The sequence below is a fragment of the Argentina silus genome, assembly GCF_951799395.1.
Source record: "Argentina silus genome assembly, chromosome: 7".
NCBI lineage: Eukaryota > Metazoa > Chordata > Actinopteri > Argentiniformes > Argentinidae > Argentina > Argentina silus.
In genome coordinates, this window is record NC_139661.1 from 12812978 (window position 1) to 12826046 (window position 13069).

General features: G+C 48.9%; 1 protein-coding gene across 2 annotated transcripts; it reads left to right on the top strand.

Annotated features, from left to right (window-relative positions):
* Nucleotides 1-7857: 7857 nt before the first annotated feature.
* LOC310807659 (ubiquitin-conjugating enzyme E2 R2-like) lies at nt 7858-11246 on the top strand. 2 transcript variants are annotated; one of them, XM_083674219.1, is made up of 5 exons: nt 7858-8819; nt 9650-9736; nt 9870-9967; nt 10124-10258; nt 10564-11246. In XM_083674219.1, exons 1-5 carry the CDS (start codon nt 8643-8645, stop codon nt 10826-10828), a joined length of 762 nt encoding a protein of 253 aa, XP_083530345.1. In that variant the 5' UTR covers nt 7858-8642; the 3' UTR covers nt 10829-11246. The 2 variants fall into 2 exon arrangements, with proteins under 2 accessions (XP_083530345.1, XP_083530346.1); XM_083674220.1 differs by having other exon boundaries at nt 10124-10201; nt 10613-11246.
* Nucleotides 11247-13069: the final 1823 nt, after the last annotated feature.

Here is a 13069-nt window from a genome sequence, read left to right on the forward strand (position 1 = left end):
AGGGTTAACAAACCACATCCTACACACAGCAGGGTTAACAGACCACATCCTACACACAGCAGGGTTAACAGATCGGGCCGCTAACACAACTAAAACAGTATCAATACACTATCAATACACTATCAATACACTATCAATACAGTACCAATACAGTACCAATACAGTACCAATACACTATCAATACACTATCAATGCAGTACCTTTCACACAAACTCTTTTCTACAGTTTGTATTCTAGACTCCACAGTAAATCGTTGTAGTGTAGTGTGTAGTGTGTAGTAGAGTGGAGTGTGTGTGTGTGTGTGTGCGTGTGTGTGTGTGTGTGTGTGTGTGTGTGTGTGACCCACTGACCTGCCGGTGACCTGGTGGGTGGAGCCCCTGAGCTGGACCTGTAATAGGGCGTGGGAGCGGGAGGAGGCGGGGTTTACCCCACTCACACCCTGGGTACGCTCCCCTGTACCCCTTGAGACCACCTGACAGGGAGGGGGGGTAGAAAGATCATAAAACTGAAAAAAATGGGTTTTCCATGTGAAATTTAAGTGAAAATGAACAATAGAATACAGGGAGGAATGAGAGGTGAGGAATAGAGGGCATGAAGAGGAGGAGAGGAAATGATAAGAAGTCGCAGGAAGGAAGCCAAAAAGGTTCAAAATCACAACTAGGTCAAAATTAACATTGTACAACGGTGTGATCAGAACAAGTACTGAGAGAGAAGGATCTCACCTCCATCAGAGAGCTGACACCCTCCACCCTGACCTCTCTCAACCCTGAGATCTGAACCACCTGGTGGCTGTCCTCTCTCGCAAACAACCTGGGGGGGCGGGGGTGGGGGGGGGGTGGGAGGAGAGGAGGAGGAGGAGGACATTGTATCATATGAATTTCTCTCTCTCTCTCACTCACACACACACACACACACACACACACACACACACAAACACACACACACACACACACACACCGTTTCCTATGGTCCAGTAGGTCGTAGATCTGGCCACAGTAGATCTCAAAGAAGCTGACATAGACCAGAGTGGGGCAGGGGGAGGAGGAGGGAGTGGAGCCCAGCTGAGAGAAGAGGTCCCTGGCTGCCAGAGCGTACAGGCCTGGCCTCCCTGGAGGAGCTCCCAGCATGGTGTGGGTCTTCCCTGCTCCTGTCTGACCATACGCAAAACAGGTGGCCTTGCCTCTGCAGAAACACACACACACACACACACACACACACACACACACACACACACACACACACACACACACACACACACACAGGCATGCACACGCACACACACAGGCATGCACACACCCACACAGGCATGCACACGCACACACACAGAGGCATGCACACACGCACACACACCACACACACACACGCATACACACACATTATAGTAATCAGTTGCTCTTCCATTAGTGTTGTGTTCCACCATTACATGACAGTGTTCTACCAGTAATCAAAAGTAAACACTTGAATGAAACTGGTGTGATTAGCAACCCAACCCCCAGGCCTGGTGGCTACGCCCAGGGCACCGCTGGTTCCTACCCGCTCAGGACATGCTGTATCAGGGGATAGGCTGTCCTCAGGTATACCTCCTCATTGGAGCTCCCCTCCCCAAACACCTCATCAAAGTAGAACCTGTGCTGTGGAGACAGAGGAGGGGGGGGGGGGGCAGGGGGGGGGGACCAGGACAACGGAGATCAACACCGTGTTGTTGAACTGAGCACCAGGGGAGGCTGGTGGAGATAGAAATGTGTTTGATACCATTCTTCATTCTGTTCCATGCATTACAATGAGCCTGTCCTCCGATTTCTACCTCCACCAGCCTCCCCTGAAGCTCACTGAGGTGTACAGAAGTGTGTATTCAGTCTCTGTGTCAGTCTGTCTAATTAAAACTAACAACCATGGGACATTTATCAACTCCTCCATTTTACCTACTCTATACTTGTCTGTAACCTGCAATATATAGACTGTATTGTACCAATGTGATAAGTACTAGACTCATTCCCATATGTAGGACAGCCTATCTGTGTACGGTATGCAACTTCAACAAGATCATGTACTGTAGGTTGGGCCTATCTGTGGTACTGGTTCAGGTAGAGTACAGGTACACTCTTAGAAACATTTTTTCTAAAAGGGTTCTTCTCATTTGTCCCCATAGGGGAACCCTTTGAAGAACTCTTTTGGGTTCCACAAATAACCCTTTTCACAGAAGGTTCTAAATGGAACCCAAAACGGTTCTACATCGAATCCAAAAGGGTTCTTCAAAGGGTTCCCTTGAGGGGACAAATGAAGAACCCTTTTAGAACCCTTTTTTTCTGTGTAGTGTAGTGTAGTATCTATCTGTATGTACTAGTTCAGGTGTAGTAGTATTGTAGTATCTATCTGTATGTACTAGTTCAGGTGTAGTAGTATTGTAGTATCTCCCTGTATATACTAGTTCAGGTGTAGTAGTATTGTAGTATCTATCTGTATGTACTAGTTCAGGTGTAGTAGTATTGTAGTATCTATCTGTATGTACTAGTTCAGGTGTAGTAGTATTGTAGTATCTCCCTGTATATACTAGTTCAGGTGTAGTAGTATTGTAGTATCTATCTGTATGTACTAGTTCAGGTGTAGTAGTGTAGTATCTACCTGTATGTACTAGTTAAGGTGTAGTAGTGTAGTATCTACCTGTCGTATGTACAGGCTCAAGTCCACAGCTTCCTTATTCTCGTGGACAACCACACACCCTCCATCCTGGGCCGTCACCACGTCTGCCTCCCCCCTCCTATCCCCTCCATCCTGGGCCGTCACCACGTCTGCCTCCCCCTTCCTGGCCTCCGCCTGCGTCAGGGGTCTCTTCCTCACACACACCCTGATACGCTGCTCCCCGACTGGCCTACAACACAGTACAGTATCATACCATACCATACCATACCATACCATACCATACACTACCATACCATACCATACCATACCATACCATATACTACCATACCATACCATACCATACCATATACTACAATAACATACCATACACTACCATACCATACACTACACTGTGGTCAGTTGGTAGAGCATGGCGCAACGCTTAGGTCGTGGATTTGATATCCATATATACTGAACTGTATGCACTCAATACAATGTAAGTTGCTTTGGATAAAAGCATCAGCTAAATGGCATATATTATCATATTATATATATTACTACCATACCATACCATACCCTACCATGCCATACACTACCATACACTACCATACCATACCATACCATACCATACCATATCATACCACACCATACACTACCATACCAAACACTACCATACACGACCATACCATACCATACCATACCACACCATACACTACCATACCATACCATACACTACCATACCAAACACTACCATACACGACCATACCATACCATACCATACCATACCATACCATACCATACACTACCATACACTACCATACCATACACTACCATACCATACACTACCATACCATACCATACTATACCACACCACACCATACAATACACTACCATACCATGCCATACCATATACTACCATACCATACACTAACATACCATACCATACCATACCATACCATACACTACTATACACTACCATACCATACCATAACACATCAGCAGTTAAAACAGAGGTTGTGCATCCTGTATGTATATCACTATATCACGGGAGGCTGGTGGAGGTAGACATCGGAGGACAGGCTCATTCTAATGCACGGAACGGAATAAGGAATGGTATCAAACCCATCCTCCGATGTCTACCTCCACCAGCCTCCCCTGGTGTGGTACAGTAACCCAGTAGGACTGACCTCCTGGGGGACAGAGGACAGCTCAGCGGCAGCCCGTAGGCATATCCTGGAGCTGTCTTCACCTTGTACACACGTGTGGGGTGACTCCTCCCCCCAGGTGTCCCATGATCGTCCCTGGCCCCGCCCACCTCACACGTCTTCTTCCTGTTCCTGAAGATGGGCGTCTCCTCTCTATGGACGCAGAGGCTCTGATTGGTCGGTTTGCTGCCTCTGTGTGGAGCTGCTGTGGTGCGTTTGATCGTGTGCTTGTGGGTGGAGGTGGAGGTGGAGGTGGAGATGGAGGTACGTCCGGATCCTGACGTCCCTCTCACCTGAGAGCTACGCGTGGGGGTGGGTGACCCTCTGATGACATCACACCTGTGGGAGGTGGAGGAGGTGGTAGAGGTCGGGGTGTATGTGAGGGTGGAGGAGGTGGTGGTGGTGATGTGGTGGAGCTCCTCCCTGGGGCTGTCACAGTGTCTGAGCTTGGGTTCCACAGAGCGCAAAGGGCTGAAATCCAGCTGCCTGCGTACAGACGCTTTTCTCCCTGAGGAGGTGGTGGTGGTGGCATCCATTTTAATCCCCCCTTCATCCTCATCCTCACCCCCACCACCACAACCACCCTGCTTCTCCAGGGACTGGACCAGCTGGACCAGGTGGAAGAGGCGGGCGCGGTCGTCCATGGTGCGGACCCCCAGGCTGGCGTAGTCGTCCATAGTGAGGACAGACAGGTGGGCCACGCGTCTCAGCCCCGCCGCCCTGAACCCTGGATAGTGGCGCTGCAGACCCACCTCGCGCAGGCAATCGTACAAGCATGATGTCATATCCTGTCTTACTTCCTGTCTTTCTTCTTCTTCTTCTTCTTCTTCTCCTCTGTCACGTAGACCCGACCCCTGTGAGAGTGTGGGTAGAGGTCGCTCCATCAGTTAAAGGTCAGGTCGTGACGTCATGTCCATGGCTGTGAAGCGTTCTTCTTCTTCATAATCAATAAGTTAATCTCCACCAAACTACTGTTGCCAACTAACTCACTGCTAACTACCACACTGACTCACTGTGTGACTAATGGTCTACTTAGACTCTACTACAAGACAATGGTCTATGACTCTAAACTAAATCCTCAGCCTAGCCTAGGCTACACAGACTAGCCTATGTAGGTCCTACACAGACTAGCCTCCCTCTAGGTCCGACACAGAACACTTAGCCAGCTAAACTTAACAACTGGTCCATTATAATAGGACAGCTACCCAGACTAGCCTACACATGGCCTCTCTCTCTCTCTCTCTCTCTCTCTCTCTCTCTATGACTTCCATTGATGAATGATACTATCACCGCTGAGTGAGTGGCTGAGCTGGGAGAAGGAGAGAGAGGGAAGAGAGAGAGAGAGAGAGAGAGAGAGAGAGAGAGAGAGAGAGAGAGAGAGAGAGAGAGAGAGAGAGAGAGAGAGAGAGCAATGGTGCTTGAAACATGACACTACAGATGGACCCGACCCACCCCATCATGTCGAACATTGCAGTGAAGTAAATATGATAAATATAGCCAGGCAACAGTTGCCCTGGCTTACAGTACGCTGACAGCTGCAATGCCAACGGGCACGGGCTGGCAGTTGTGTGATGGCTGCCCCCAACGTCACTAATGCTCTGGACAAAATGACAACCAGGTGAATAGTTGTTGAAGAGGAGGAGGAGGAAGGTTGACTAATTGAGGCATTGGTTAAATTAAACCGCGCATGGTGGCTTGGTTAGTGAAGACTTCCTAAAACTGCTTGTAATTTTAACGCTATGTTTTTTTAAAAGGTTAATTAAAGCTGGCATATGATATGACTCACCGCTGTTTGAAGTTGGTCTCTTCTTGAAGGTAATTCAAGGCTAGTAGGTCACATTAATGTTTTAACACAGCGGCGACTGGCGTTCTGGTTTGGGTACACATACCGCGTCTCCATAACGACTGTTTGAGTGGCGCATTTCTTCCCGCTGAGGCCACGGGCCAATGAGCAACCTGCTTTGGCTTGAGGGGCGGGATTCACGGTGGGCGCACTCGATTTACTGTGTGTGCAGAAACACCACATTCCAAACAGCGATTGATTGATTATTGATTGGCAAATAAAACATGGTTTGTTATAAAAAGTGGAAGTCATGTCAGAAAGGAAGAAAATGCGATAGGTATCAACAGTATATCTACAGTATATGTGTAACACCCCCCCCCCATGGAGACGCCATGACTGAGCCCCCCATCATAACATGTGAGACATACGCCCCCCCCCCCCCCCCATACTCAAACATCATCACTGACACGCATAATATTGTAGTTATTTTGGTTTTATTGAAGGAACATAACTGTTAGACAATGAAAAATAGCAGACAGCCTTTCTTCTTATTCAGAAGAAATTTAGGTGCAGCATACAGTAAATCATATAAAGCATCACAACCAGCTGTGAGGGAGGTAATCTACAATACTATGTTCATATTCAGAGGGACATATGTATCATGCTGTTGAAGCTCAACAATCCCGCTCCAGCTGGCCTCCTCCCCATCCCACTTCCCGCTGACATCCCCACCAATCCGCTGGCTTGTCGACCAAAACTTAATGAGAAGGTTACCTTTTCGGGCTAGGCTGCCACTACCTTTACAAAAGACCCTAATAGTAATGATTTATTCAAAGGTGAGGTGTTCATGTTAGGTTTAAAGGTTTCTTCACTCAAAAGCAGAAACAGAAAGCTGACCTGTGTTCTCTGAACCCCCAGGTGAAGACATACCAGCTAATCTACAGTGTGCAATGACAGCCGATTTGCAGGGATTTGCCTCGTCAGCCACCAACGAATGTCCCATATCACCAAGACAATGACAACATTATCTGCACCCAGAGTACTGCGGATGCCTGCCGTGTAAGAGGCAGTGGATCACAGACACTATGGCTCGTAACTCATGAGTGACATCAGAAAACACTGAGAGTCTCATAATAAAGAGATCTCAGATCTCCCTACAGAACTTCACATCTCTGCTTCTTCATTTGTTTTCAACCAGTCGTATGTTTGTGTATTCAGCACCCTTTCCTCTCCCCACACACCACTCTCATTAATATAGTTAATATAGTTATAACACCACACCCTCATTAATATAGTTAATATAGTTATAACACCACCCTCATTAATATAGTTAATATAGTTATAACACCACCCTCATTAATATAGTTATAACACCACCCTCATTAATAAAGTTAATATAGTTAATATAGTTAATATCGTTGATATATTTGGTATAGTTAATATAGTGCATACTGCACATAGGAATGGTGTAAACTTGTTACCCTTCTTCAGGAACTACATTACCCAGCATACATCTGTTTAGTGCATATATATGAACTACTCAAATTGGTTTAGCACTGCAGCACTGACTGAATGCTGAGAGTCCTCCTCCTATGTCACCATATGTGGTTGAAGGTTTGACAGAAACAAATCAAAGTGAAGTGTGTGATATCTCTGAGCATTTTCCAGCCAACAAGAAAGCGACAAATCCCTAAGATGGGACTCGTTTATTGCAGTTTTGACAGAAAAGAAAAAGCTAAAAATCAAGAAAATAGGCAAAATGACAAGGTGAGAAAACACACACACACACACACACACACACACACACACACACACACACACACACTCTCGTTTCGATGGGCTGGTCTTATCTGGCCTCTTCCACTTGATATGAGGCACTTGTAGAACACACCAATCAGTTAACCAATAAGCAACAAGTGTGTGACATAGAGCAACACCAATGAAATGAGAGAAGTAGGAACATTTGTGGTGTCATTCCATGAGACCCTATGAGTCACGACAGGTGGCATTAGATGACGGCTCATCTGTGGGAATATAAAACGGTATGAAAATAACAACATTGTTTTCTTTAAACTCCGGTTAGAAATATTGTAGGGAGTGATGTCCCCCCCCCCCCCCCCCACACACACACACACACACAAGTCTACAGTGCGACGTGAGAGCGCGAGGCAGGCGCACTGGAACCTGCCGGAAGCACATCGAGGAAAGAGAAGAGAGGAACGAGAGAGAGAGAGAGATGAGGGAGGGACAGGGAAGTTCTCACACAGATGTGGATTAAACGACCCCACTTTAACCATTTCAAAGACGTTATGTTGACGAGAGAAGGTGTGTAAAACGAGAGGATAAACGTTGTGATTGTTTGACACTCGTCGCTTGCTGGCGCGTGGGATACGGGAACCGGAGAAGCAGAAACGGGAGAGTCTCGCGCACACAAACAAATGATTGAAAACAACCCACCGGACCGAGCCCGAGACAGACCGGCCGAACGGACGAATGGCACCGGGGAAAACAGCAACACATCCTGTCATCTAGATACAGTTTTCCTTGCACGGTTGTGAGACGAGCTCCGGTGTTTTTGATCTAAAACGGTGTGTTTTGAAAAACGGACAGGCACCACCCCGACCGCCCCCCACCCCCCCATCCCCATCTCTCTCTTTCTTCCACCGGACAAAACAATAACATTGACGCTCAGATCGAGGGATATCCGACTCGAAGACTCTCATTTGACAGCTCATAAAAACACGTTTAGAGGGCTCTCGGCTCATCACGGAACTGTCACCGGGTTCGTCGCTCTGTTTACCTTGCAATGCCCGGTTGATTTTAGCAGGCTGTACCGTTACGTTGTCACCGTAAACCGGGGAGAGGGAGGCTCAGATCCCTGCTCTGTCGGACAGCCAGCTGCTGCAAGTCGGGACGAGCAATTTGATTGATTTCATGCTTCGTGACTGTTAAGAGAGAGAGGGAGAGGGGTAGAGAGAGACACATACAGAGAGAGAGACAGACAGACAGACAGAGAGAGCTTTTGGTGGTTGGCCATGGCCCAGCAGCAGATGCCCAGCTCCCAGAAGGCCCTGATGCTGGAGCTGAAGTCCCTGCAGGAGGAGCCAGTGGAGGGGTTCCGCATCACGCTGGTGGAGGAGGCGGACCTCTACAACTGGGAGGTGGCCATCTTCGGACCCCCCAACACGCTGTATGAGGGGGGCTACTTCAAGGTGAGAGGTTGGAGGGTCACTTTTAGTGATGAGATGTCTCAAGACATACAGTAGGTGATGGCTGGGCAGTGTGTGTGTGTGTGTGTGTGTGTGTGTGTGTGTGTGTGTGTGTGTGTGTGTGTGTGTGTGTGTGTGTGTTTAGGTTCAGTGTGTAGGCCTACTGTAGAACGGTGCTTTCCCAGCCTGCCTAACAACCTCTCTAGCTTTTATGACACACTAAATAAACAATAACAATATTTTATGAGTGGTCTCACCATTTGTTTAACACTGTCCTAAATTAGGCCTGTTGCCTCCCACACGCACTCATGCACACACATACACACACTCTCATGCCATTCTCTCTTTCATCCCTCTCTCTCTCTATACCTCTCATCCCTCTCTTTCTCTCATCCCTCTCTCTCTCTCATCCCCCTCTCTCTCCCATCCCTCTCTCTCTCTCTCTCTCTCTCTCATCCCTCTCTCTCATCCGTCTATCACTCTCTCATCCCTCTCTCTCTATCTCTCTCTCTCATCCCTCTCTCATCCCTCCCTCTCTCTCTCACATCCCTCTCTCTCTCTAATCCCTCTCTCTCTCTCTCATCCCTCTCTCTCATCTCTCTCTCTCATCCCTCTCCATCTCTCTCTCATCCCTCTCTCTGTCTGTCTCTCTCTCTCTGTCTCTCTCTCTCTCTCTCATCCCTCCCTCTCTCTCTCATCCCTCTCTCTCTCTCATCCCTCTCTCTCATCTCTCTCTCTCATCCCTCTCCATCTCTCTCATCCCTCTCTCTCTGTCTCTCTCTCTCTCTCATCCCTCTCATCCCTCTCTCTCTCTCTCTCTCTCTCTCTCTCAGGCTCATATTAAGTTTCCAGTTGACTACCCCTACTCTCCTCCCACCTTCCGCTTCCTCACCAAGATGTGGCACCCCAACATCTATGAGGTGAGACATACACTACCTGTGTGTGTGTGTGTGTGTGTGTGTGTGTGTGTGTGTGTGTGTGTGTGTGTGTGATGGTCATACTGTGGAGATGTGTGTGTGTGTGTGTGATGGTCATACTGTGTGTGTGTTGCAGAACGGTGATGTGTGTATCTCCATCCTGCACCCTCCTGTTGACGACCCCCAGAGTGGAGAGTTGCCCTCGGAGAGATGGAACCCCACGCAGAACGTCAGGTACACACACACACACACACACACACACACACACACACACCTGCTGTTGTTGTTGTTGTTGTTGTTACCTGTCTACATGCTCACCTGTGTGTGTGTGTGTGTGTGTGTGTGTGTGTGTGTGTGTGTGTATGTGTATGTGTGTGTGTGTGTGGGTAGGACCATCCTGCTGAGTGTGATCTCTCTGCTGAACGAGCCCAACACCTTCTCCCCGGCCAACGTGGATGCCTCCGTCATGTTCCGCAGGTGGAGGGACAGCAAGGGCAAGGACAAGGAGTACGCTGAGATCATCAGGTACCTGTCTGTCTGCCTGTCTGCCTGTCTGCCTGTCTGTCTGTCTGTCTGCTTGCCTGTCTACCTGTCTGTCTGTCAGTTTGCCTGTTTGCCTGTCTGTCTGTCTGTCTGCCTGCCTGTCTGTCTGTCTCTCTGTGTCTGTCTGTCTGTCTGTCTCTCTCTCTCTCTCTCTCTCTCTCTCTCTCTCTCTCTCTGATGTATTGTTGTCTCTGCCAAGGGTGACTTTATTCACCAAAAATGCATCAATGATGATGCTTCATTTTGTAGCCAATCAGAGTTAACAACCCCCCCCCCCCTCCCCCCAGGAAGCAGGTGGTGTCTACGGCGTTGGAGGCAGAGCAGGACGGGGTGAAGGTTCCCACCACGCTGGCCGAGTACTGCATCCAGACCAGGGTGGAGTCCCACCACAGCAGCTCGGACCTGCTCTACGACGACCTCTACGACGATGACATGGAGGAGGAGGACGATGAGGAAGAGGCTGAAGCCGGCGGGGGCGGGGTCGGGGGGGGGGTGGTGGGGGGGGACTGCTACAACAACGACGAGGATGATTCCGGCAACGAGGAGTCATGACCTCCCTCCTACCTCCTCCTCTTCCTCCTCCTCCTCTGTAAACCTTTCCTGCTGGAGGACTCCGTCGCAGCCTCCTGCTTTCCTGCCTTCCTAATCGAATCCAATTCACGCACGTGCACGCACACGCACACACACTGTCACAAGCCAAGCCATGTCCACGTCCCTTCATGGTGGCTTCCTCATGTCACTCACGTTACCCAGAGTGCACCGTGGTGTCACCTGTTAACCCTTGATCTCCATGCCGCATGCTAAGGCATTCACAGCAGAGTGTGTGCGGGGTCGTTCTGATCACGTCACGTTTGTTTTGAGTTTCATCCTCCCCCCCACCCCCCATCCTCCTCATTCCACCCCCCCGCCCCCCATCCTCCTCATTCCTCCCCCCCGCCCCCCATCCTCCTCATTCCTCCCTGTGACCTGGTGAGGCTGGAGAAGGGCTTCTGGGTCAGATGATGTTGTTGTTGTTGGCGTCCTGGTTAGGCACTGGAGTGTTTATTTACCAGGCAGCTTTTAGATGGAGCGCCCCCCCCCCCCCCCACCCACCTTGTTTTCTCTCTTCTGCTAAATCAAGATCACCAACAACAGACGTCATTGGCTGCTCAGTGCCCCCCCTCCCCCCCCACGCCTGCCTGACTCTGTGCCCCCCCATCAGAGGTCAGAGGTCAAACACACCTGAGTCTGATAATGTCACTGAAGCTTTCGCCCTCTCACCCCAGACCATGATGCGTTACACTGTTTCCCGGAGTTTGCTAGGCGTGGGGTCACCTCCGTGGAGACCGAACTGAGGATACAGTGTCGTCTCCATGGCAACGGAACTGTGTGCATCTTACTCGATAGTTTCTAAGGTGACCTTAGAACCTTCCACTCTCAAGAGGAGGTTTCCATGACGATACCACAGGTTCAGGAGTCCAGGGGTGAAGGAGACTAGGAGACATTTTGCCCCCCCCCCTCCTCAGTGACCCCCACCCCCTCACAGTAGCTCCTGGAGAGCTGCCGTGGGTCCAGGTGTGTCTCCCAGCCTAGTGATGTCACTATCACACTTGATTCTACCAAACAACTGATCATCAAGACCTCGATTATCTGATCAGCTGATTCAGGTGTGTGTCAGTGCTGAGCTGGAGCAAAATCCTGCAGCGCTGCGTCTCTCCAGGACCAAGGGTGAGGATCGCTGGGTTTAAACGCGTGGTGAAACACGTCTTTAGTGGAGCGTACGGACGATGCTGAAGGATGAGCCATTGGAGGTGGTGTGGCGTCATTACCATAACAATATACTTTGTCACAGCTTTAGTTAGTTTGTGTCACTGTATGACACATTTCATCACCTCTACGATCACGTCACTGTCTAGGTAGGAAAGACGTGAGGTGGACACTTACTTCCTGATTGATCACATGGCACTGTCACTACCGCCTCACGCCAGGAAGTGATGGACTGTAGAGGTTACCTATGTTACCTTGCCACCGCACGACCTTCCCTGCACGGCGGTGTATGAGCAAGAAATGTATGAAGAAGACACACAGTTGGCCTAAATGGATGCAGTGAACGTCATTTTATTGTCGTATTCAATGATGATTCTTTGATTTCCCATTTGTGGTGAGATGAAGATACGTGTTGATATGGATTTGGAGTCAGTGATTCTGTAGTCCATAAGGAGTCAGAGAGTCAGTGATTCTGTAGTCCATAAGGAGTCAGAGAGTCAGTGATTCTGTAGTCCATAAGGAGTCAGAGAGTCAGTGGTTCTGTAGTCTGTACAGAGTCAGTGATTCTGTAGTCCATAAGGAGTCAGAGTCAGTTGGACTCACTATGTTGTGTTGCCAAAGAGATCCTCTCCTCTAGCCAGTCACAAGGCCCTAGCCCAGGTAGGGAGTCATTACAGAGAAACCACGTTCACTTTGTCAACAAGTAGACTGCTACCTAACCATTGCACTCATCTAATATACATTGATGATGTAAGTCTTTTAATTATGTTTTAATCTCATTTCAAGCAGATGTACTGAAGACTGCTTTAGAGACTTGGGGCACAATTCAAACAAACCCGCGGTGTTGCGGTATGTACGCGGTATGTACACAGTATTTACGCGGTTGGGTCGTTTGTAAACGCCCATGGTGTCTTTGAGCTTGTGTTACATGTGTGTGGAGAGCAGTAGAGGCTGGTGGAGATAGGAATCGGAGGACAGGCTCACACAACGTGTTTGATTTAATTCTGCATATCGTTCCATGCATTACAATAAACCCGTCCTCCGATT

Coding starts and splice junctions, on each gene's coding strand:
- LOC310807659 (XM_083674219.1), top strand. CDS start 8,643: ATGGCCCAGCAGCAGATGCCCAGCTCCCAGAAGGCCCTGATGCTGGAG. Junction 8,820..9,649: donor ATGAGGGGGGCTACTTCAAG/GTGAGAGGTTGG, acceptor TCTCTCTCTCAG/GCTCATATTAAGTTTCCAGT. Junction 9,737..9,869: donor GGCACCCCAACATCTATGAG/GTGAGACATACA, acceptor TGTGTGTTGCAG/AACGGTGATGTGTGTATCTC.